Source organism: Phodopus roborovskii, unplaced genomic scaffold (genome assembly GCF_943737965.1).
Source record: "Phodopus roborovskii unplaced genomic scaffold, PHOROB, whole genome shotgun sequence".
In the NCBI taxonomy this organism is placed as follows: Eukaryota; Metazoa; Chordata; class Mammalia; order Rodentia; family Cricetidae; genus Phodopus; species Phodopus roborovskii.
The window spans coordinates 10,831,011-10,857,831 of NW_026126578.1; the positions used below are offsets into that span (position 1 = coordinate 10,831,011).

Genomic DNA, 26,821 nt, shown 5'->3' on the forward strand with positions numbered 1-26,821 from the left:
TGATGAGTTCTGAAATGTTTGGGTTCTCTAACAGCCCTGACTTTGTCCCAGGTGTGGGGTTCTCTAAGGTCTTCACGTGACATCAGTGAGGATGGCTAATTTCTCTTGAGACTTGCAAAGAAAAATATTGTCTTCATTTTGCAATGTAGCTGTTAAGCCATTATGCAAACTCAGAGAACTTACCTGCTCCTTTCACATTGAGAGTGAGTTACCACACCAGCATAGACATTACTGGCGGTGGCTGAAGGTGTTTCCCCATGAGGGAGAATGCTGGCAGAAGTCCCAGGGTCACTCGTGGAATACAACCTGCTGGGCTGCAATGGCCAGGCCCATCTACTCCTATATGGAGCCTTGCCACTTACTTGGCCAGATGTCCACTTCATTACATTTTTATATTAAAAGTGTGATTGCTAGCATTTATTTCCTCAACGCACTAATGACAGTATGGCTAGCAAACAAAAGAGTTCCTAGTGCTTTACCTTGTAGGCTATACTCCCTTTAACTTGGGCATCTCATCTGCTTTGGGTTGAATTATGCCCCCTAGAAACCCACATGCTGAGGTCTTAAACCCTCTTAACTAGAATGGACTGTTTTGGGAGACAGTGCCTTTAAATATGTTATATAATTAAACGAGGCCACAATCTAACATGACTTGTGCCCCAATGAAAAGACGTGTGGACAGAGACAGAGACAGAGACAGAGAGATCAGAGATCACGGAAAGATACAGGGTGAAGACAGTGCCTCTAAGTCAAGGAGAGGGACCTACACAGACCCCTCCCTCACAGCCTCCATGGAGCCAGTCTGGCCTACACCTTGATCTCAGATTCCAGCCTCCAGAATCAGGAAGACAATCCATTTCTGTCACTTAAGTTTGTGGTACTTTATTAGGTAGCCTAGGCTACGATGGCGCCTGTTTCCACACTTCCCGAAGAACTCTCCACACACACTGAGCTGCCTCATCACTGTCCCTGATGTACCTGTCTCCATGGCATCACATTTAACCCTCCTCTGGGGAGGGTCTGCTTACTCCATTTCACATCCTGTAGGCCTGCAAACTGCTGCTTTAAAGCCAAGTCTAGACTGCCACTTATTTCTGTGAATAAAGTTTTGCTGGTCCCAGTGGTGACCCTCTCCTGATGCTGGGGATCGGCCACTTCACTTCAGAGAGCGGGATGAAGACCTGTATGAGACCCCAGGGCCTCGCTCCGAAGCCAGGGACATGTACTGGTTGGGCCATCCCAGGCAGTGCAGATCTCCTACCACTCATTCATTCTTGAGGATCAAGTTCTAGCTTCTGGTGGCTTCTAGAACCACCCACTGCTCAGAGTCCTTCCTCATCTCCTAGAGCACTTCTGCCACTTATAATGTTAAATAAAAATCTAGATACTAGTTTTTGTCCTACCCTCTGCCAACCACACACTTCAGGCAAGCCACTTAACTTTTCTGGACTCACATTTCCTCCTCCACAGAAAGATCATGATATTATTTACTCAAATACCTTTTGGTGTGGGTTAAGTGAAATAATATTTGTAAAAAGAATTTTGTAAAATGATAACTGACATAAACACTTACTAGTATTATCAACTAATGTTAAACTGTTTTTCTTAGAGTTTGTTATTTCTTAAGTAAATCCAAACTTTCTCAAGACTAGGAACTTCGTCTTAGAATTCTCTGAACCCATAGTTAGAGTCTATGCAACAGTAGCTGCAATGTTTTGTATTGCCATAGTTGTCAGGACAGGCTGCTTGTATGCCTGCCATGCTGCGCACCCCAGGAGGCTGACTTTTATAAACCATATTAAAGGTTCTCTTTCTGAGGCTGGCCAGTGAGGAGCACTAGCCAGTGGGTAGGTCAGAGGAGACAGGGCTCAGGTCCTTACTTTGCCACTTCTGGGCATAGGGCATACTGGTTGCTTCTTGATGACAAAGGTCTGGCCATGTGGCCCCTCTCCATACAGCTGCTCTGTCCTTTGTACCTGCAGGCAGACCCATAGATAAAACTCCTCTACTGCTAGTTTAGGGTGCAGTTCTGACTTTATGAATCCCGTGCCCGACTTTCTTGAATCCTGATGCCTTCTTCATCAAATTCTCCTTAAACCACTTGTCTAAAAGCACTCTCTGTGAGGATCTGACAGATGTGCTCCTAGGACATGCAAGGACATGCAAGGACATGAATCCAATGGAAGATAGGTACTTGGGAGGAAAGCTGGTACATGGCAGAGAATGGATGGCCATGAATCCAGGGCTTATTGCTATGTCAGGTAATGCCTGGACAGCTTGCTCAGGTGAAAGGGTGAAAGATAACTAGTCTCTCACTATGGTGCAGGGAAGCACAACCCTGCCAGGAAGAAGGTTGATGTCTTAGCTATAGATGCTACTCTAGTGATTCGTGGGAGGAACAAAGGCATCTCCCATGGGATGGTCTTTTCTCTTGCAGAATAGATACTTGAGTTCATCATTTTTCAGTGATTGACAAGTCAAACATACAGCCAGAGATCTCTCACTGTGTAGTCGTGTGCCTGACTTGAAATTCAGGATCTCTCACTCCCCCAGTGCCATTAGCCTAGGACACATCAAGATATTCCTGGCCTTGGATACTAAATAGCTCCAGAGCACTGATGCATTTCATGACAAGTTCAATCCTGTGTGCTTTATCTCTACCATGGATGAGTTCATCTACATGATTGGTGAAGGGGCTTTCTTAGGAAAGTGTGGATAGGAGGAACCCAAGGCTAAGGAGAAAGAGTGAGGAGGCAGCGAGAAAGAAGAAGCAAAGGGGTACCAGGTGACAGCAGCACAGGAAAAGGTACCGCCACTTCCAGAACATTCTCAATCACTTCCTGTCAGCCCAACTCTGCTTAGCTTCCTCTATACAAGCAATTAAGCTCAGGCTTATTCTAAGCCAACAAGGTAAATATAAAACAAGATCAAATATTAAGAATCCAAACAGAGGCCTTACTTATTAAAAAAAAGAATAATACAGGTGTGGTGTACCATCATCATAATTATTATTGCTGCTGCTAACTGGGAGGAGGTACAGATGGCTGCTCTGGGTCTGCTATAACCCTAAGAAGGAAACCAAGGTCGCTGCAACCCCAGCAGGTTATAAGCATCCATCACTCCAAACAGAAAATCCCTTTCCAGCACGATGGCACCGGGTCTACGGGAGGGTGAATAGACAGGAGGCAGGGAGGGAGTTCACCTGCAGCAGACAAGCTGCTGAGTGTGGATGCTCATCTCTCCTTTCCTTTCCCACAATGCCTACCTTCATTAGGAACGACAGGGCCAGGGACAGCTCCGCTGCAGCCCAAAGGGATGTGGCACAGACCCTCTGCATACAGTAGAATGGGTCTTTTGTAGGGATCCTCTGTGAACCAGGTCTTTTAAGCATAAAGCTCTTCCTAGGTTACAGGGGGTGTTTTTCTAGTTACCCAGGCTTAGAAGAATGTGTTGTCTATCTGGCATGGCATGAAAGAAAAGAAAAAAATGTGCATCTCTGATCCCTTCCTAGCTTGGCCCAGGAGTATTTCATGTCATAATCACATGTCTGTTTTAGGTTTTGTCCCCAAGAAGTACATATGATGTTATCTTCTGTCTTAATCCTAACAGTCTGTTTCTTAAGCATTTGCTATGTGTTAGCCATTCTTTCATGTTTCACACCTATGAACTGAGAACACCATGAGTGAGGTATTATAGGAGCCCATTTTACAGACGACAAAACTGAGGTTTGGAACTTAATCACTTGTTCAAAGAGAACAGCTAGCTAATTAGGACCCAGGAATTTGAAGCCAGGTAGATCTGGTGCCAATCATGAAAAGGGTGAGGGTACTGTAGGTGCCCAGTCACTGAGGGAGAAGTCCTGTCACAGCCTCCATGCTAGCAGCTCTGAGCCAAGAGTTAAGAAAGGAATCGGCCTGAGTCTATACACAACACATTTAGAGAGCAAAGCAAGGAGGGTTCCTAGGTTGGAGAAGTGAACTTTTGTGTTCAGTGTTTTTGAGTACAGTTGGATGATCATAGTTAATAATAACATCTTATATATCAAAATCACCACAAGAGAGGTCTTTGAGTAACAGATTGCCAGTACATAAGGGGTTACATATGATGCTAGTTGCCATGATTTGACTGTTGTACAATGGACTCAAAAACATTGCAACCATAAATATGAATACATACTAAGTAAGGAAGGAAGGAAGGAAAGAAGGAAGGAAGGAAGAAAGGAAGAAAGAATCAGAGTACTGTGAACTTTGGAGTTAAATGTCTGTTTCTGAGACAAAAGTTCTGCAGGTAAAGCCACCCCAGGATAGAGTCCTGGTCATGATGGGTGGGACTCTTTGAGGAAGGGAGAGGATGGTCAGTCTTGTGGACTGTGGGGCATGTGGGTGTTTGTGAGCTGTGTAAGAGCACCAGGGTCCCTTGGGCAAATCCAGTCAGCTCTGTTGCTGTTGTCTCTGGCATTGTGGGTGATAAATGATAATTGCAAGGATAACTGGGTGAAAGGGAGCAAAGCTATGACCTTCAGGCACAGAGAGAAGCCCACCGAACAACAGTGTGAAGGGGAGGAGCAGGGCCTGCCCAGCACTCTAGAGCCATAGCAGGAACCTGAAGCTGTAGCAGCAACCTCAGGAGCCTCACTGAGGCACGGCATTGCGACAGCCTAGTGCTTCCAAGGGCCACTGGGGGGAACTGACCAACGCGGGGAGGCAGGGGATACTTTCAAAAGTATAACCACTATGTGGAAACGTGAGGCAGATGAGAAGGCAGAGAGAAAGCAAAGCAATTAGAGTAATTGACCATTCGAAGATAATTAACAGTGCCATGAACAGTGTTGCACCCACAGCACCTCAGACCAGTACAGGGAAGTTTCACAGCTCCAGGCATCAGCTGAGGGTGAGGAGACATGCTCTAGGTTCTTTAGTACCAAGCACTTTCCTCTTTGCAGCCTCCTGACACCCAGTCAAAATGGGGACAGCGATCCCCTACAAACTAGCTGTCTCTTCGCTGGACCAGGCACACATCTGTTCTGGAACAGGGAGTTCAAGGACAGCGCCACAGTGGTCCTCAAGAGGGTTTGAAAGCCCAGGGGTGTACAGGTTTGAGCTGAGTCATATATTATTTTACAGAGCAGGAAACTGAGGCTCAGGGAGGGGAGAGAGGGGTTGTCTGAGGACACTGAGCTAATCTAGACTCAGGCAAAGACCAGGAACCAGGGCTCTCTAGGACTTCTCTCTAATTATCTTTCCCAACAGGCCTCTGTGCTCTGTCTCACATGGATGAGATTCAGAGAATCGATTTTAGGGTCCAAGGATTTATACACCTTGGGGAGAGCCAGTGTGTGCCTCCTACTACACAGTCATCCATTCTCAAGCAAATGACCTTTTCTTCTGAAAATGGAGACATAATCCCACCACTCTGGGAGAGTTTGGTGAGGATTAAAAACAATACAACTAAGATGAGGAATTAATTAATTGTGGCTGTCAGTCATACTACTAAAAACAATGTAATATGTATATGGAGAACATTGGACACTATCTCTACTGGGCAATGCAAAAATGAAGTGTAGGCTGACACAAGGAACCTCGGGGTCACACACCTTGTGTCTCCAAAGGCAGCAGGAATCTAAGCATTTAGTGGCAATGGCTGTCTCAGGGTCAGTCCCTAAGAATGACAGCAGCTACCTGGTCCTTTGCAGGCTGGCTGCTTCTCAGACACATCCATCCCTGCGGTCTTCTTTGCATGAAATATTTATGAAGTCCTATTGTGTGCTAGCAGAAACTTACCCATGGAACGGCCTCTTCAGGGAAATTCTTAAGGCCTTGTGAAAAGACTGAAAAGTCTCAAACTTTAGCTAACATGAAGATTTAAGCCAGGAAAAAGAGATTCTTTAAGTCCCCATTGTGCTACCTGAATTTGTTTCTTTAGAGGCAAGGTCTATCTACGCTTCAAACTCTCAATCCTCTTGTCTCAGCCTCCTAGGTGAGCCACCACATTGGGCTTGGATGATTATTAGTTTTTTAACCTTAAGTTGAACCAAGGCTGTGCCAGAGACAATGTTCTGCTCTTTTAACCTGATCTCCAACATGTCAAAGAAGTTATTTGTGACCACCATCTGGGCTCTGTGGTGGGCCATCTGGCTCTGCCAGCTAATCAGTGAGGTCAAGCTGACATCTTGGAAGACTACTACCATGGATTTCTGTGTTTTAACTAGAAAGAGATTTAGATTCTATGAACCAATGAGACCAGGAACAGGGCAATGCTCGGCTTCAGCTCCAGTTTGGTTTTAAGTAGATTATAGTCTAAGCGTATTTTTCAATATGCAACAATTGGGTTAGTCTAATGACAAATGTCATTCCCAACTATTGCCAGAGCAATATGCCATTTCCATTAGGAGTGAGGTTTCCTGGCCAGATTAAGACATGGAAAATAATTTTTGGAGATCAACAATTCCCTTCAGTCTCACTGATCAGATTAGGCCTAGCTACGGAAAGAAGACTTTACAAATTAGATGCTGTTCTCTATTTATTACCAAAATGGTCGCTTTCCACTCCATCCAGGAGGTATAGCAGAGACCTCATTAGGTCTCAGCTGGTGCTAACACTCACTCCATAAATTAATCTCCTTTGCAAGCCAGTGGATGGCATGAGCATTATGCTGAAGACCACACATGGATGAAATCAAACCTCCTCACCCCTTGAAGGAAGCAAGATCAGCCTTTCAAGCCTCAGAAATGCCTTCAGTGTTCTGGACTCAAAGAAGCCATGGAGCATCTAGCCTTACTTGCCTCTTAACCATTTGCTGACTGCTATTCTTGGCTGGCTAGCTATTGGTCCTGAGAGAACGAAAATCAAGAGATATCCAGAGTTCAACCTTCACATATTTGAAGAAAGGGAAAAAAGAGAAACACATGAAGAAAAGCATTATGGAATAGCCTTATCCTCCCTGAGAGGTGAAAAAGAAAGGCTGCCAGATTAAAACAACAACAACAAATCAGAGGACGGAAAGTTAATTTACATATATGATTCATTATCTGGCCCACTCTGGTTTCAGATCTGACAGTGACAAGATGGGCCCAAGTTCCTATTTTTCCCACTCCCAGCTTTTCAACCAATATTTACTATTTGCCCATGCTCCCCCAGGCTCTGCTAGTGCTGGGCAGAGGGAGGTGTTGCTTCAAAGAATGGACAGTCCAGCCCAGCATCGGCTAAAACAGCAAAAAGACACAAGTCACATTTAGGAAGTACCGTGCAGTCCTGCAAGGGATGGGCAGTGGGAAGAGCTGCTAAGAACAGCAGGAGAAGAGAGAAAGGTTTAAAGTTAAATGGTGGGTCAGGATTTCCATGCAGAGAAGTTAGGGTGCATGGGGAGGTCTTTGAAAGACAACCAAGGTGGTTTTGGGGGTAAAGATCGTTGTGTACAGATCCCATGTCATCCCAGAAGTCCAGGGATGGCAGGATTCTAAACTCTTGAATGTCTCAGTGGTCTGACAGACTAGAACAAGCACATCAGGTCTAATCAAGACACCTAGGGCTAAAGGTAATATATATCATCCAAGCGCTACTCTAGCAGGATCCATCTGACCTCAGTGAAAATTAATAAATAGAGGGAGATGCTAATAAACACTCGAGCAAGAAATGAACCCTTAATTTCTCCTGTACCTGGTGTTTGTGTGTGTGTGTGTGTGTGTGTGTGTGTGTGTGTGTGTGTGTGTGTGTATAAAATAACCAAAACCAAGGAAACTTTTCAGAATTCAAATAATATGTTTTTGGAAATAATAGACATTTAACCTAATCAAAGTTTATCTAAGATGGGTACAGTGGCACATGCCTGTAATCTCAGTACTTGGGAGGCAGAGGATCAGGAGCTCAAAGCCAGTCTGGACTAAATGAGCCACCGTCTCAACTCAAACCCCACCCCTCAAAAAGTCCACCTACTCATTATCCGCCTGGTGAGCCCTGAAGCTCTTTGGTGAGAGTAGTTTCTTTCAGTCTGAGAAATGACTGTGAATGAGTCCAAAATGCAGTAAATGCGTGTTTATTCATAATGGAGTAGAAGGCTAACACTTAGGTTTACAAATCCTTTGGTTTTGGTCTACCCCATGACCTCACCAGAGCTCATCCATGCATTTGGGTGTTTGGAACTCCATTAGAAAGTTGACTTCTCTAATAATTAGTCTAGGATGTGGTTTCCCATCTGCAGCTGCCACTTTATTACCCAATTCTGAAGGCAACTTTTCAGGGTTGGGGGGGTCTCATTAGAATTGCTTGGGCCAGAGAAGCTGCATCTGGCTGGATGGCCTCTGTCTCCCGGGAGCAGTGTGAGGTCAGGGTGGCCTCTGGGGCATGCCGACTTCAGAGTGTCAGTCAAGAGAACCAAGGAAAACAATGGATGTTGACTGTCTCCTGAAATCTGAGCAGAACCATCATGACCCTCTGTCAATGATAAAGACATGTGACTGTCCCTGGCCATAAAGAGATCCAGAGAAATGCTGACTATACCTTTTAAAAAAATTGTTTTAAGATCAAATAACTATGTTCATGTCCTTGACCCATATCTAATGTAAATCAATGATATTCAGATTATGCCTGCAAACCACATGGGGCTCTTTGTGGGCAACCTGCAGCTCTCCTAGGCCCTGAAATCTCTGTCTTTCAATAATGCATTATCCTGACTCCTGCAGGGTACACAGCAGGCATATGGTTCTGTTGGTTAATGATGATTACAAAAGTGACTCCACAGAGTCATGTTACCCACCACCACTTGCAAATGTTTAATCTTCTTATCTGTGTAGAGAGTCCACTTTTTGTTCTACTGCATGCCCATCTTTATCTGCTCATCCAAATAATTATGTGTCTTACAGTAAGTTTCAGAAGCCTGTGTCTGTACTTGCATTGTCTTAGTAATATGAGGGAGAAATTCCAATATGAGTAAACATTGAACAGATGCATTTAGTTTTTACCTTGAAGAGAAGAAATTCTCCTCAGTCTCTTTTTTTTAAAAATGCATTTATTAGTCTGTATGGAAGGAGTGCTTGTGCATAGCATGTGTGTGGAGGCCAGAGGACAACTTTGTGGAGTTGGTTTTCTTTTCCTTTTTTCAAACCATTATGTGGGTTCCAGAGATAGAACACAGGTTGACAGGTGTGCAGAGCAAATACCTTCACCTGCTGAGCCATATCGTGTGTCCCCATCTATTTATCCTCAGCTTTCCCCTCTAATGCCTTCTATCAAAATAGAGACTGGACCAGGAAAGTGGACTATGTCCTTGGAGCAGGGCATCTCCACCAATGACAATGAGCTGTGTGCATCAGCAATAGTCTTCAATGGGTACCTTGGAAAAGGATGCTCACTGAAGCCTAGAGGTCTCACTGTTGTCCCAGTTTTTAACACGAACACTCCCTCACATGGAAGCTATACATGGCCATTTCTTGTGTCTACAGATGCATGGTGTTGGGGTGGCTCTTGAGTGCCTATCATGTCCTTCTTTGTCAAGGCTATCTATGAGTAGTTGTTGTGGCATAGCCTGGTGCTGACTTGGCTATGGTTGGGGACACATTAAAGATTAGGATCCAGCTATGGTCTTGTTTGGGCCACAGATATATCGGACTGATTGAGTGAGTCTCTTCCTTTCTCCCTTATGGTATCATGAAGGACTGAGTCCCTAGATCTCTGGCAGCTGAAGCATCCCAGCTGAACAGGAGGATTGCAATCATGTGTGAGGCCATCCCAAGAAGGGATGTCTTCTCTTCCTAGACTAGGGAGTCTCCTCTCAGCTAGTCTCTGTCCTGGTGGCTTCCATTTCACTCTACACATAGTGGCACAAGAGCCCGAGAGCCCAAAGAATGAGAACAAGCCGCCTCAGGCTTCAGTCAGGGTTCCTGCCAGTGTTTCCTCACCCCACTGGCCTCCAGCCGCAGCCACTCTTACTCTGGCTTCCTTCTAGTTCTCTGGTCTCATTTTGCAAATGTTTCCGGCAGGTTCCTTTTTATCAATCAGTTTCCAAACCTCAGTCTCAGTTCTTGGCTTTACTTAATCTCTAGTCACTCTTTCCCTAGTGATTTCACTCCGACAAGTGTGTTTCGGTGCCTTCTCTATATTGCTGACCTCCCAAATTACAGCTCAGTGTCAAAGCTTTTTCTTGAACTCAGTCATTGCCAGTCACCTACGTAGCATTTCCTTTTGCACATTTCATAGGCATTTAAACCTAAAGGTCTGAGTTGCCTTTCTCCATATTCTTGCCTCATTTGGCTATGTTTTCCTTATGTCAGTAAATGGCAGTCCCATTCTTATACTGACTTGGAATATTAATGACTTTTCTCTCTCATGTCCCATATTTTATCTGTCAGCAAATGATGTCATCTTGAATTCTGACTTTATTACCTCCATTATTGCCAAGATAAGATACCATACCATCATCTCCTAGGGAGTCTCCTCTCAGCTAGTCCCTGTCCTGGTGGCTTCCATTTCACTCTACACATAGTGGCACAGGGACCCTGTTAAATGCATGTCAGATCGTATCACGTCTCTTCTCAAAACCTCCAGTGGCTTCCTGTCTTACTTCCAGCTAAAATGCAGATCCTCATGTCAACAAATTACACAGTCTTCTCCCGGCTTCCCTTCCCATCCTCTCCACCACTGTCTGCCTCACTTCTGCCCAGGACCCAACGGCATGAGCCACTTTTCTGCTCTCACATGGACTAGCCTTGCTCTCTCCTTTGACATCACCCTTCCCTTTCCCAGGAGCAATCTCTTCCCAATACCCGTGCGCTTCCTTTGTATCTTCAAATCTTTATTTAGACCCTGCCTTCTCAGTAGTGTGCCATGACCACCTCAACTAACACCACAAACTCTCAAATACTTGTCCCTCTGACATATGATTTAATCTGTTCTCCACCTATTAGAATAGAACCTCTCCAAAGGCAGGGGGTGTTAACTACTTTGTTCACTGTTATATCTCCAGCGCTAACAACAGTTCCTGCAAGAATAGACCTTTACTTTGCAACTGGATGAATGGATGACAAGAATAACTGGAGCCTGTGTCTATATACAGATAACTATTTATATTTAGTTTACATAATTTTCTCTAATCCTTTAAGGGAGAATCTCCTAACTAAATGCTTTTTCTTTGTTATCTTCCAACATCCAATTCTTCTATCCTCTCAGTGGCTTTGCATCTTTTCTTAGGAAAGTTGACTGACAGGTCCACTTAGGTTTGTTCAGCGACTGCACAATGATGTGTCACTGAGGTGTCCCCACAATGCAGTTAGCATTGCCTCCAAGTGACTGGCACTAGTGGCCGGTCTGTGCTGATAAGAGTTGCTGACTGGAGCAGAAGCAAAGTCACCAGAACTATGATGAAGGAGTCACACCTCTCTATTTTGTGAGGTGAGGTGAAATCTCAGTTGATAAAATTCTTGCTGCACAAGCATAAGTTCCTGGGTTCCATTCCTGGAATCCATGCAAACACTAGGCAGAGTAGCAAGCATGAGTAATTCTGGTGATGAGGAAGGAGAGACAGGCAGATCCCTACAGCTTTTTGGCTAACAACCTAATCCAGAGCCCCAGGTGCCAGCGAAAGACCCTGTCTAAGAAAGCAAGGTGGATGGGTACTGAGGAATGACACATGATATTGATTGATCCCTGTTCTCACTGTCCTCCACATGGATATGAAGGTGTGTGTATACATCCACACATAGGGACACACAGACTTTTCACACACGTGCATGTACAGACACATACACAGTACCTCTCTCTCTCTTACACACACACACACACACACACACACACACACACACACACAATTTTGTTTCTGAGCTGAAAAGAACTGGAAAAAAATCTCCACTTGTATTTATTTCAAAGAGCACATCATGAAGTCCTAAAGAGTTTCCAAGCCACAGAATTGCCCTTTCGGCAAGTAAACTATATCCAAACAGTAAAGTGTCTATAAATATAGAATCTAGCTCAGCTCATCTCTTCATCCATCCACGAATGAACTAAAGGTCTACTCTCTGCTGGGTCTTCCTTGAATCCAATCACTACATTACATCCACTCCCCATTTACTGGGAACCCTAAGAACTCATTCCAGCTTTGTTCTGGAGTCTCACGTTCCCTTTTTATCATATGTAACTACTGTACTTTCCATTTCTTGGATCTTTGTTCCCCTGACCCCCACCCCACACACATACCCAGGAACAATCCCCCCATCTTTCCATTTCCATAGGATCTAGAATCTCACTCCAGTTTTCCTAGGACGGATCTGACCAGGGACAAGCCATAAGGAAGCCGTATGGGGCAGAGGTGACTCTCTGGAGTCTAACCCTGTCAATGTTTCGGCTCCAGGAAACCTCAGCAGTGACCAGATACTCAACAAGTCTGTTAGTGCAATCTGCTTCAACAGCAGGGTATGCTCTATGCCGGAAACTCTCCTTGGAACTCACCCCTATAAAGGGCAAGATGGAGAAGCAGCATGTGTCTTTTGGAAGCTCTTAATTTAACAGGAGATGACAACCACGTGTCTCTGTGAATGGCAACTGGCTGTTAAACAAGTTGTGAATATTGCCCATTTCTACATGACACATCCTAACAAAATATTTATCCTGATTAACCCTGAGCAAGGGCAGAAAGAGAGCCAAGACATCGACCCTCTGTAAGTTCCTCTGTGACTCACCGGCAACCTTTGTACTGGTCCACTCAATGCCATAAACTAATCAACTGGCCTGTGGTTCCATCAACAATGTAACAGAGGCTGCCATGCATTTTTCCAGAAAAACCCTCAGTGGCATCATTGCTCATTGTAATAATTTATCAAAGGCCCCATCTTCCAGCTTGCAAAACTACTTAGTGGAGCATGAAGGCTTCCTTGGGTTATTAAATTACGTTGTTACCAATCCCTTGATGTTTCTGTGTTTTAATTTTGTCTTTGTACCTTGAGCAGGGTTACTGGGAAGGGAGTAGTTGATAGGTTTATTATAGCAGTCTTTGGAGTGAGAGAACCGTCTTCTTCCTCCACCCGTTCTTCTCATGCAGAGTCTCTTCCTGAGGCCCTCTCTATCTAGAGGCAGATTCTGTCTTGTTACCCTCACCTGCATGGCTCTGTGCTCCAGATGCCCAATGTTTAAGAAAATCTGTCTTTAAGTCATGCTGCTTGAAAGAACAGAAATGCAACTATTCAAACATATAAAATACAAGAGAAATGCTGAGTACAGAAGAAGATGCAGAGTATTAGGTCCACAAAGGCCAAGGTCACAGGAAGCATGCACAGTTGGAACTATCTTTTTGCACATGGTGTAAAGATGCATCTCTTTTACCTCACCTGCCTAAGTCACCTTCTGACTGGTTTAATAGAGAGCTGAATGGCCAATAGTTAGGCAGGAAGAGGATAGGTGGAACTTCCAGGCAGAGATAGGAATTCTGAGAAAGAATCTGAGGCAGGAGATTCGCCAGCCAGGAGCCGAGGAAGTTGGACATATGATACTGAGGACAGGTAACAAACCACATGGCAGAATGCAGATTAATATAAAGTTTTATATTAAATATCTTATAACTAATATGTTAATTATATTAATTAATTAATATAAAGTAGGTTTATTTAAGTTTTAAGAGCTAGTTGGGATCAAGCCTAAGCTAAGGCCAAGCTTTCACAATTGATAAAAAGTTTCCATGTCATTATTTGGGAGCTGGTGATTCAAAATAAAAAAGATCTATTATAATGTACAGTAATTAGAGCTAACCTAAAATGTTCTAAGACTTACCATGCATCAAAATCTTTGGTTAATTTGCCCTAGGGTTTGGGCAGGAGTCCAACAGTTTGCATTCCTACTAAGTTCCAGCTACCCCCATTGGACTAGGAACCCCACTTTGAAAGCTGCTGGGCTAATCAGATTTATATTTGAATTTCCATGATTTGTTATCTTAAACATTTACAGTCACCTGTTGGTCCCATTTTTATCCCTCGATAGGTTTCCCAGCAATCTGCCAAGAGAAAACCCAGTGAAAGAGATCTGGCTCTAAATGGATTTTGTGGAATTCCTCTGCGTTTCCTCCAACCTTCCCAGAAGCATTGCCTTGGATCCTTGACTATAACTTACCAACTAATGAGAGTGTTCACTCCAGTTCTCTAGAGAAATCTGGGGATAACCCAGAAGGCCTCTGCCAGTGCAGAGAGAATCCTGACCAGGAACACCTTTCCAAGCAGAGGAACAGGAGCTGGATGCCTGCCCCCACCTTAAGAGACAGAGCCCACAGGAGAGGCATGTCTCACTTGCCTTAGCACAAACTCAACTGTGTTTTCAGGTCAAAGTTTCTAAATGGAATATGAGGGTTTCTACATTAATGGCAGTGATTTCCCTTCTGATTAATTCCTATGAGTAGCAAATGACAGTAACCATTGGGATGAATGTTCCTCCAGGAACATCAACTATGGGCTGCAAAGAAAGGTTGGTGTAAACACCATCTATTGGCTCACTGCTCTTCCCATCTCACCAAGATCCCAGTCAAAGAAAAGATAGGTGCTCACTGTTTCGGGGCTTGTCTTCGTCCATGCCCTCATCCTCATTCTCAGGGTCAATGTCTTCCGCTTGGGTGATCCAATCCAGGTAGCCTTTGAGATCTTCTTCTAGCTGCTGCTTCTCTCGAAGCTTTTGGAAATCCCCCCGAGCTTTGGCTTTCTCCCTCTCTTTGGAAAACTCTCTGGTGTGAGAGGGAGGGGAGCAGGTGGGTAGGGCGCCACAGAAGGGTCATCCAGGAAGAAAGACAGAGAGAAGGGGAGACAAGGCAGGTATTAATTGCTTTGTGAAGAGAACCCTGTCCAAATCACCCCCTTTCTATAGAGCGCTGTCTCCAGCACCGGAGGGGGAGCACTGACAGTATGCTCTTGACACAGGCCAGGAAAATCTAAGGGGATGAGGGCTGTCCACTCACTTTCTAGATCACAATAGACTTTTCCTGTTCTCCAAAGATCGGGAGATCCCTGCCAAACATTAATTGTCATGCCCCTCTACAACAAGGAAACACACGTGTCACCTAGTATTAGGTCACACTTTTTTTTTTAATGACAAAGCATCTTCAAATAACAGATTATTAGGACTCAGTGATGAAGAGCCCACTTACTTGTACTGGGTCTCCGAGCCAATAATGTCTTCTTTTTCCAACTCGGGTTTCAGTGATATCTGCTCGATAACAGCTAAGTTTGGAATATTTGCCCCATGAAAACTAGCCAATGCAATTACTTGCTCAGGGCATTTCCCCACAGAAGGTAGAAAGTATTTATCAGTTGTCTATTTGGCCCAGTAGGTGTGATCTCTTCAATCTCTGCCCTTACAACTACAGTCCACTCTACTGCTCTTAGCATGCCTGGAGGGAGTTCAACCCACATGGATACCCAAAGGACTCCAAACACAAGAAAATACCCTGGGGCCTGCCATTTGGATTAAAGCAATTTAGCCAGGATAGAAAAATACATAAAATGAAGATGGTATCCAAGTTAATGTTTCAGTTGAAAATAACATTTGTAGTTTGCCTGGGACTTGTTGGGAGAAGGAAACATAGGGAACGTTCTCTTCTCAGTTGTCTCAGATGGTCCTTTTCTCTATCCCTGAATTCACTTTAAGCAAGGCTAAGGCTTGGAGCAGAGGCAATGACAGACAAGCTCGTTTCCAGGTGCCACAGGAGGTGTGAACCCCTTCTTTCCATGGGCGGCAGAATTTGCTTTGTTTGGGCTTTTGACCTATTGAAAATGGGGTCCTTGGAGGTAGGATGGGGGTAGGGGTGTGCACGTGAATTCTCTGGTGCCATGACTAATCCCTGCGCCATAGTTCCTACCTCTCAGTAAGAGCCCCATTCAGGACCACTGACAATGGAACTACCAACAGAGCTTCGTGCACAAGCTTGTGGCTGCAGGGAAAGGCACTGTGGAGGTAATCACATCATCAACAAACCTTGGGGGACAAAAGGCTCAGTGGAGCCTGGTGTCACATACAGGAGTCTGTCACCGCATACTATTCACCTAGTGTTGCATTCTGCCTGTGGTATTTGGCAGAACTTAGGCTTAATACTCTCACCACTGTGGTGAAATGGGGTTAAGGCCGGGGAATGCTTTGATTGGGAGAATGGGGGCTCTCAAGCTAGGGACTCTTCTTCAGCTACCTCCTTCACAAGGGTCTGGTTTGGATTGAATTTTCTTCTCAAATCTGATTGAATCCAATTATAATCGGATTGAACTTGCTATTTCTTGGGCTTCTTGCCAACCAGTGGGTACTTTTATTTCCTTCCCAGAAAGCTGTATGCCAGAGAAGAGGTGCTGGATTGACAGATCATGGCAAAGGCAGGACCTGGCTTGGCTTTGCTCTTCCTGCTTCTGTTGTTGGGGTGGCTATGAAAAGATGCCAGCCCCTCCTTGGCTTGGCTTCCCAACTCTTACATATGGTGAAGCCTCTTCTGCCTTGACCTCACTCTCTACAGACAACAGATTCAGGGTACATGCCTCCAAATGTAAATAAACTAAAAAACCTGGCACCTTAAGGATCTTCTCCTGCAATCTTTCTGCACACCCAAGTGCTCTCCCCACCCCCTTCTTTGCCCTGGAGTGGGTTTGAGTGAGTTTCAAAGGGATAAAGTTACTAAGAGAGTGCTTTAGTTCTGGATGATTTCAGAGAGTTCAAGCTCTGGTTATAAGACGCCTACCATCCCTCTCAGTATTGGAAGAACAGGCCCTGGACTAGCTGGAATTAGGAAGCAGTACTGGTCATATTTTACAGCATCTGCCCTTGGAGTGGAAACTCACTGGCCACACCCCCGAGCCATGAGAAACCCAAATAAACAGTCACAGGGAATAAAGGGGAACAGGGTGGCTGCATGTTTCTATGAAGTAGCATACTGTGCTAGGAGTGAAGATGTGGCCTGAGCAACAAGGCAGCATGGGGTTTGGATAGTACCACGGGCACGGATACAACCAGAGTGTGGCTACACGGAACTCCAGGCTGCATGTGACAGTGATGCACTGAGTGACAGCCCCTGGGTCTCTATCCTCTCCTGGAAGCCGGCCATGTGCCTGCTCTGGAGTCTGAATGGATGAAGACATGGAAACCCAGCCTGACAGGCAGGTTGTCCCCAGCCTAGGGGCTAGAGCCAGCAAGACAATCAGTTACTACTGTGGATTTGTCACAAGGCAGGAGTGAATCTGTCACTAGCAATGGCCAAAATGAAACATGGGAAGAGGGGTGGTCAGTTCTCAGGTAAAGCATGCAACAGGGAGTGTGGTTGGGGCGAATCACATGGGACACTAGGCCCTTTGAGAATCAATATTGGACAGATAACAGTGCCTGCTATTTCTGGGTTTTCTAAAATTTCTTCGCAATCTCCTAATCAACGTTCATGGCACTTTCAATCATGTGTAGATATGCACGTAATGGAAATAAAACCACACGCTCCCTGCTGAGGTCAGACAAGGTAAAGTGCTTTAAGATGCTCTTCCTAATTCAGTGTATGCAGTACTGCATCTTTTCTGCTGTTGTGTTTTTGCGCTGTTCATTAGAGATTTTGCTGTTTAAAAGGTCCCAAGCACAGTTCTAATGAGTGAGAAAGCTGTGATGTGTCTTATAGAAAATGTGTGTTAGATAAGCTCACTTAGGCACGAGTTCCAGTGCTGATGACTGTGAGTCTAGTGTTAATGAATGGGTGATAGTTACTAAATAAGTTGTGGACAGAAACGCATGTAGGGTTGTCAAATCTGACCAGATACTCATAGCAGGATTCTAACTCTGTACTTTCATTGGTGGTCCAGTATTCACCAGTACACTGTCCAACGTAAGTTGGCAGAACTTAACCACTGAACGGCGAGAATCCATTCTGTGTGGCCACCTCTCCTGCCACAGTGTGTGCTGGCTCCCTTCTCACTCTTGATGTCCTGCCTTAATGGTGGCATCATTTTCCAGGCTGTAACTCTCCCACCCAGCAGGGACTCTGCTTTTTCTGGCAAGAGACATACATGCCTGTCTCCTGATGCAGAAGAGGATGCGGCAGTTACCCAGGTGAGAGATCCTAGGTACAGACACATCCAAAGGCCTCACCCACAGCCTCAAATGCAATTTTAAGTCTCACTGTCACTGTTTGGATTCTAGTATGTGGGAGACTGGGATTTCGGGAGGAGAAAGCATCAGTTCTTATCCAATTGTTACTTGTACTGATGCTAGTCCTGTGCCTTGCATAGGATGGATATGAGGACCACTACAAAACACGGAAATTTTCTGAAAAGATTCCAGGAGCTGTATGTCCTTCACACTATGTGGCCTCATCAGAAAGGCCTATATATGTGAGATAAAGGACACAGAGCCCTCAGGTAACCAAAATCCTGGAATTTCTACTCTTGCCATAGAAACCGTATGGAATGCCATCCTACTCTGAGTAGAACACACAGGACACATCTTAGCCTTTTCTTGCTGGCTAAAGGACACAATTTATGAGGGTGAGTTGCTTCACTGGGCTGTAAAGAATGTTATTAATTAGTGGATATGGGGTTCACACCCCAACCCTTCAGTCACAGTTGCCTCTGCTCTCAGAGCCCATCAAGTTCTTCAGAGTTTGCAGTCTGAACACCTGCCACTGGGCCAGCTAGGTAGCTTGGACATTGTGTGTGCTCTGGCTGTGCCCAGAAGCTGCTTCTGCTACATCTCTCCTTTACCCTTCCACCTTGGGAGAGTCTGATCTTTCCACTCCACTTCCTCTTGCAACAGGTTAGTGTAGGAGTAGCACGGGAGTGACAGGAAGAGGTTGTGGACTGATGAGGTTCTGAGTCAGCCCTCCATCCTCTAGTGTTTCCCATCAGAATGGAGGTGGCTTCCCCATCCAAACCTGTTTCTTTTTTCTGTGAAATAAAAACACAGGTAACATCCAGTTCATGGGATCCTGAAAACTAAGTAAACTAAAATATGAGATTTGTAGAGCACAGGCCTTGGCACAGTATGGGGAGACTGTTCCATGCTATTCTTGGGATAGTGCATTTCATGGGCTCTAAGACTTTCTGAATATTCTGGAAGGTTGGTCTAATTAAAGTGTAACTGACAACAATGAGTAGTTTTTTTGTTTGTTTGTTTGTTTTGTTGTGTTTTTTTCCCCCCAAATACTTGTTAACTATTACACTGTTGTCCGGATTAGTCAAGATGCCAACTCCAAAGCATCACAAGTGTGGTTAACCAGCAGGAGCCTATTTCCAGGTTTGTCACTGCACAGATTAGAGGCCATACATTAGGAGAAACTGGCCCTTGACAAAAAGCCAGAAGGGGTAGACAACTGCTTACAGACACCTGTCTGGCTGGGCAAAGGCCCATTAATCTTTGTGGAGCTGCCAGAAGCATGCTGCAACTTTGAGAATGGTCGGGTACTGGAAGGCTACAAAATGGACCAGCTGAACTCTGGAGCATAGAGCAAAGGGTAAACAGCCTCTATGTCCCTGTCCCATGGGAATTAAATGTCCTGAAAACCATTAAGCATCAGAATTGTGGATTCTGCACATCCATCCTCATTTGATCTAAATGAGACCAAGGTGTGATTTCAAAACGACCTTCCCTTCAGTATCAGCAGCTGCTCCTTTAAATTCTCTGATCTGACACCAGCAGGCGGGTCATTCCTCTGGGGTGGGGGTGGCAATGGTTATGAGCTGAAGCAGGGGCCTTTGGACTCTAGTCCTCATTCTCCATATTGAATTCCTGGAGGGTTCTACATGCCAAGATTTGGCTCCTAACATCGGAAGGAAGAAAATGGAATTTAGGTTGTTTTCCTTTTTGTTTGTTTGTTTGGTTTGGCTTAGAGCTATGTACTACACTAAAACTAAGCTTAATCAATGTAGATCTAGCAGGCAGTCATAAGGAAACAGGGGTCAAACTAAGACTCCAGGCCAGGTCTGCTGATTGCCAGAAAAGTGACATCTCTTGGCTTATCTTCCCCATCTCAAAAGAAAAGTCAAAGTAATCATCCCAGGGTCAGCACCGCCACTGACCACATACTAGGCCTTGTTCATGCTACAACGACAACCACCTGGGAGCTGATGTTATCTTCATTTTTTTGACATGGAAAATGAAAGTTTAAAAAGATAAAGTTGCCAGATATTATGCAGCCAGCAAATACAGAGCTACGATAGCCAAATTTCTGTCTTCAAAGGGGATATGTTTGACTTTTTTCCAGTGCTGTCTGTGAGATCCATGTATAAACAACGGGCCATTTTCTTGTGTTGGAAGATAAAACCGAACTCCCTGCCCCCTCCAGGCAGCTAACTAGGAGCTTATATATTATTTCATCTCCCTTTCATCTTCATCTCCTGAGTCTCACCTTGGCAAAAGATGAGATGCCATCCATGGCCATGGGTGGGGTTAAGGAAGGAATAAGTTACTTTCTTCACTCCATTCTAGACTGAACCCTGTGCCCTGGGCATGATGGGAGGCAGAGAACTGCCTGGTCTGCAGTGACAGGAAGTCCCTAGGTGCCCGAGAAGACTATAAAGCAGCTGACCTATCCAAGCAGAGCAGAAACAGATCCCCGCCTGCCTCCCGCTGAAACAAAGTCAGTAGGTAGGTCCCCTATTAGAGGGCCAGAGAGTCACCAGGAGCATTTAGGTGTCAGGTCTTGGCATGGCTGGCTTGAGCTAGTAAAAAACAGATGGCTGAAGAAACACCCCAGGTCTCCTTGATGAGAAGCTGACCATCATTGGGATCACTTGATGCCCTAGCCTGAGCCATTCTTTCACTTCTAATTGCATCTGAGCAAGGGCTGAAAACAGGTAGGTTTATGTCTGTGGCCATCTAGATTTAAAGGAAAATAAATTATGTCTTACCCATAACCTCATAATAACCTGTGGCTTTAAATGGTTATATGCCTTTTGCATTCAGAAAAGTAAACATCAGTGATGGGCTATGTGGCCTTGAAACGAGAATTAGTATTTGTTTGCATATGTACGTACACACACACACACACACACACACACACACACACACACAGACACACACGTACATCACAGAGTTTTGGATGTTTTTGCTTTTGACAATGCTAGGCCAAAACCCAAACTTCCTTCTGGCCTGCTCACTCAATAAAAGTGATGTAAAGTCTGTATTATTTGCCTGAAGATGATAACTGGTTCATGAGATCAGGCCAGTATTTAGTTTCAAGGGCACTGTGAGATAGGTGTGTGTGTGTGTGTGTGTGTGTGTGTGTGTGTGTGTGTGTGTGTGTGAACCTTCTTACAGATCCCTGCTGTGAAGTCCTTCCCACTCAAGGGTCTTTCTGTGCAGCTCCTCAGGCTGAGTGAGTAGGCCACAAGGGGAAGCTGCCTAACTACCTGAGCAGCTCCTGGGGCTAGGAAGGCATGGTGTGTGTGTTGGAATAGGTAAGGGACTGGGTGTCTCTTCTTTAGGGTCAACCACCTGTACCAATGAGTTAACTCCTATGCATCTGACCCTCTTCACAGTCAGGCCAAAGACCTTCACTTCAAGGCTCCTGAGTGACCCTTTATCCCAGGTTCATCAGAGCCAGAAACAGAATAGTGCCAGGAGGAGCAGAAAGAATAAATAAAAATGAATGGAAAAATCAAGACCATTTCCTTGGTCCTGCTTACCCGCTAAGAACACCGAGAACCAAGTTAAGTACAAAAAATGACCCTATGATGATTAGTGTAACAAAATAGATCCAGGGCCAGTCCCTTCCTACGGCATCATTGACCTGGAAGAATGGAATGATAGTTAGTCAGGCACATACAGCAACCGAGCACGGCCAAGCGCCAGCCACTGGCTCCCCAGCGCTGATCTGAGCAGCGTGGGACCCGGGATCCTCAATGTGCAACTCAGAGGCCAAACCGCCTGTGCAGCCAATGGTCAGAATCTGTGCTTGCATGGAGAATTTTTTTTTTTTTTTTTGTCCCATTTTTCTGGGCCTGTTAGGGTCCTGTCTCTGAGGATTCTGCATTGAATGCAGTGGAACCTGGGACCTTGCTCGGCTGCATTGTTACAAAGGACACAGAAATGGTCAGCTTACCCGCTCAACACACCGAGAACCAGATTTAGAACGAAAAAGGATCCAAAGATGACCAGACTGACAAAATACACCCAGGGCAACTCATAGCCCATAGCGTCTTGCATCTGGAAAGATGAAGGAGAGTTAGGACAGAGCAAGCAAAGTGGAGGGCAAGACAGACAGACAGGCAGGCAGGGAGTGAGAACAGACCCACAGGAAGAAAGGGGCTAACTTGGGTTTTGGTAAATGGATCAGGATCTGCCAACATATGTGGCTTCGTCCCTATTTGAATTCCTTCCCTACAACCTTGACCTGAGCTATAAGGACCTGCGCAGGGTCTTTTGGTAGTGGTAGTGGGGAATGGCCTGACTTTTCCTGCTGTTTTATTTTTTTGGAAAAGAAATGGTTTCCCGATCCTTTTTCTACTGGATTTTCTAGGAAGGTGGGTCACCTCACAAAACATTTTTTTTTCCATCCTAGAATGGGCTTAGCTCATTTGGCCTTCTGTGATCACTAAATCTTCCTTCAGCCGAACCCGGAGGAGGGCTGACTTTGGGTTGTGAGAAGGGCCAGCTTTACTGACAGGGCTGGGACCGAAGCGTCCATGACACGAGAAAGTGATCTACCTCCTAGAGTCAGGCAACGGAGGGCTCAGCCTCAGTGTTTCACAAGCAAATGGGCCAGGAAAGGTGGTGCCCTCCCTGGCTTATGAGTCAGAGAATGGGCCTTGTCCCTGACCCCACAGCCTAGACAGAAGAGGTATTTAGCCTGTAACTGATGGACTGGCAGAGGCACTCTTTGGCAAGTCACAAAGGCCTGCAGGAATTGGAGGCATAGGAGCCAGAACTGGCTCCTTTGGGCTGTGGGGAGTTTGCTGTGAGAATCCCTTCAGAACTCTCTGTCCCCTGACTTCCAACTTCTCCCTACAGCTCCTTGATGTGGCTGTCAGATGTTCCCTGTACTTCTGGAGGGAGGGGGTGTGAAGACAAGTCATTGGACAGTGCTTCTGTCAAAGAGGAAATATATTCTGATTCGGCCTCTCAAATCTATTTTTTTCTGATGTTTTCCAAGCATTAAACACACTTTATTTCTGGTTTACTAAAAGTGAGCCCCAATGTTGTCTTTTGTGAATGTAGCTCATAAAACTCTAGTTTATAAGGTGCCAGCATTCTGACTGACTTTCATTTGCAGTTCTCAAAGTGTGGCCTTAAATCTAGCACCGTTAGGGACTCATTTAGAAATGCTCACACTCCATCTCACCCTGGAGCTCTGGGGGTAGCAGTCTGCTCTTACGCACACTACAGGGTAACTACATGTGGGAGACACATCAGATCTTGTGGCTCCCTGACCAACAGCACTGTCTTTGCTACCAATTGTATATGGAAGGACATAATTATGCATCTCCACTACATTGGGCCCTGAGATGGAACAAAAGTAGATTTCTGGGTTTTGTCTCATAGCCTAGGAGTTCAATATAGTTAGCACATCTGCATTATGACAGCATCCCAAGTGATCTTCCTAAGGAATATGAAAATTTGATAACTGCTGCCTCAATTTGATTTCTACCTTTGTGCTCCAACTGAGTTACAGATGTGTTGTTCTCCATGTGATAGGACTAAAGATGGAGAGGCGCTCAGAGACCTGTCTGCTCCCAGTGGCTTGCTGTTCTGTAGTTAGAGGTGCAGTGTAAAAAATGTGCCTGTGGCTCATTGACTTGAGCTGAGTCAGTGAAGAGTTCCCCATACATGTCCACATTGCGGTGAAATTCAATTTAACCATTTGTTGAGCATCTCCATTCCCACTCGCCTTGTTCTGTTTTTCCATAGCATTTGTCACTTTATGACTGTGTGGGCTCCTTATGAGTCATGTTGGGTATTCATTGTCTTATAAGCTATAGTGTAGGTTTCATGAGCACAGGTGGCTTTGGCTTGTTTAGGTCACTGGTGAATCCCAAGTGCCAGGAGCAGTGCCTTGCTTTGGTAGGTACTCAGGAAATGTCGAGTGGGATTCATGAGCATAAGACCTGCTAGGCTTTGAACTGTAAATACGAAGTCTTCAATAGCTGGGGACATATACAAAAAAAGCAATGATAAAGACAGGGTAGGAGATGCAACTGTAGGAGGAAATAAGAAGATGGAGAGTAGGAAGTAGAGAGGACTGTTGGATGAGGCTGCAGAAACAAGGGCCAGATTAGACAGGACTATGTGGACTGTGCATAGTGGCTCCACTGTCAGCAGAGGGAGCTATGGAGCAGGAAGGAAGTGGGTGGAGGTTCAAAGGACCCTGTGGTAGCAGCAGATAACCCTGTCCCCCACCCTGGGGTCCGGGCTATTGTTAGAACCATGCCCACAGCTCCAAAGCCTTCCTGGCCATGGAATAGTCATGAAGGAAAGAGAAATATCTGGGAAGGCAGCAGTGGCTAGCAGAGTGTGACAGTCTGTTTTTATATGGATACTGTTCCCTGGGCCCTTCCTTGACCAGTAGGAATCCACTGAGCTAATAGTGCAAAGGACCCCTCCTCCCTCTCTTCAACTGAACCCCAGGAGCTCAGCTCAGTGCTTGGCTATGGGTCACTGCATCTTCTTCCATCAGTTACTGGATGGAGGTTCTATGATGACAGGGTGATCACTGAACACTGTCATATGAACAAGGCAGATGGAAGAGCATGACAGAGAAGACCACAGAGACAGCTGACCCAAGCTAGTGGGAGCTCAGGGACTATGGACTGACAGCTGGGGGACTTGCATGGAACCAAAGTAGACCCTCTGAATGTGGGTGACAGTTATGTGGCTCGATCTGTTGGGGGGCTCCTGGAAGTGGCACCAGGACCTGTCTCAGATGCATGAACTGGGTTTTTCCAGCCCATTCCTTACAGCGGGATACCTTGCTCAGCCTTGATAAAGGGGGGGGGGGAGGGGCTTGGTCCTGCTACAACTTGGTAGGCCAGACTTTATTGACTCTATCAAGGAAGGCCTTACCCCCTCTGAGGAGTGGATGGGAAGAGCAGCAAGGCGGGGAGGCGGGGGACCGAAGGGGAAGAAGGGGGAACTGGAGTTGGAAACCAGACTAGAGGGACTAGAAGTTCAGTGTGTCCTCGTGCTAAGAAGAAGAGAGCAGAAGCAGCCAACACAAGCAGGAAAGGTAAACAGTTCTGGGGGAGCAAGGCAAGGGAAAGGAGCCATGTACCCAGCCACGAGGCTTTGCCTTGCAGGGGCCTGCACACGCCACTGTAACTCAGAGCCTGTGCAGGAGCCTGTTGCCTGCTCACACAGCATCCACATTTATTCACCAAGTGCTTGCTGTGGGATGTGCAAGATGTAGGTGTAGCATTGGACTTGAGGTTGCAGTAAAAGAACTAGGCACCTGCTGAGAGGGATTTTAGGGAACCCTGGGCCTGGGGTGCTGAGCATTTTTTGTGGTTTTCCCCTTTAATTGTTTTGTGTTGACATAGGTCAGAAGCAGGCCCCGCCTCTTCTAAGTGCTTCTATTATATTCTGGGAAAGTGGGGAGAGCAGGAAAAGCTGGTGAGAACAGACTCACCAGAAAACTGGCAAACAGACACAGCGCTCCAGGCACCATCCAGCAGTGGGCTGCCCCTCTGGAGCCCATCCCCAGCTTCTGTTATCAACCTGCTCCAAGGAAGCCACCAGCCCTTCCTCTGGATTCCTGTCCCCCAACCAGCCCTCCAGGCCACACAAGTCCTTTTTGCCTTAGAGGTTTCCTTGGGTTCTTGGTTAGTCTTGGGGTCCCTTTCCCCTGGGCCACACAAGACAAGTTAGCTCAGCTTCACTGAGGACTGCAGTGGGAAGCGCCTGTGGCTGTTGGCTTTGTTCTAGGCCACATACTATTGGGTCGACTGGGTAGAGAGTAGATAATGGTGGCTGTCTCTTAAGTGGGGTGATGCTGGCTGGAGTGACATGGCCATTATCTCCAATCTGGGAAGAGATCTACTCAGAAGAAAAGAAATATAAAGCAACATTGAAAAGGGACTCAGCTCACTGTCACCCTTATCCGGAGAGTCAAACTGGGCAGGTCCTGAACAGCAGGAGCTCTGCTGCTTTCCTAAAGAAGGTGAGAGACATCCTGGCTCCTCCTGCCCAAAGTCAAGCAGTTTTTAGGAACCCCAGAACTGAGACTAGGGATGGTTCTTCATTGGGCGAAACAAACACAGAATTTTCCTATTCAATCCAGACCAAACAAAGGGAACACTAAAAGGAAAATACCAAGGCCTTGCTGAAACTAGCATCTAACTTGGTGAAAGGACCCTTGCTTTGTACTTTCAAACCCACCACTAACTCTTCTTTGTTGGGGGGGGGGGCGACAAAAAACCAGAAGAGACAACAATACCTCCACCATGAATTTCTCAAGGTCTCTCTGATCCAAGCTGATATCCACATCCCATGTATTCTTCTCAACACAAGCACTGTGGATCTAGAGACTAGATGGTTTCTACAAGTACCAAGAGAGGCCATTTTCCATCAACAAGCAGATGCGAGTCATAAAAGCCACAGTGCTTTCCACTCAGTGTTTCTGATGTCAGTGAATGTCCTTGGAGCAATAGCTCAATGCGTGGTTGCTCTTTATGACCTATGTTGCCTGGGATGTAGTGTCTACCACATGGGTCACAGAGTAAGAAGCAAGTTTAATACTGCCCCAGCCCTGTGTACCTACTCATTGGTTGCTGGAAACTCCCCAGGCAGCCAAAATAATAAGAGCCTCATGTAGGTAGAGGAAAAAAAAAAAAAAAAAAAAAAAAAACAGATCTTAATACCAGGCAAGTCAGCAAAACCAAACTGTGTGCATTCAAACAACCTCTGAAAGCAATGGGCTG

At 45.6% G+C, this 26,821-nt stretch overlaps 1 protein-coding gene across 15 annotated transcripts in view; it reads right to left on the bottom strand.

The window, feature by feature from the left end:
* The window catches only part of Cacna1c (calcium voltage-gated channel subunit alpha1 C), a 614,413-nt gene that overhangs the window by 125,821 nt on the left and 461,771 nt on the right, over positions 1 to 26,821 (bottom strand). For 14 of the 15 annotated variants that reach the window (XM_051203665.1, XM_051203667.1, XM_051203666.1 and 11 more), the window contains exons 8-9: positions 22,012 to 22,115; positions 14,513 to 14,685 (exon numbers count right to left, since the gene is read on the bottom strand). In XM_051203665.1, the coding sequence (XP_051059622.1) occupies positions 14,513 to 14,685; positions 22,012 to 22,115 (277 nt within the window). Of the gene's footprint in view, positions 1 to 14,512; positions 14,686 to 21,595; positions 21,700 to 22,011; positions 22,116 to 26,821 lie in introns of all 15 variants that reach the window. The other variant, XM_051203679.1, reaches the window with a different exon arrangement.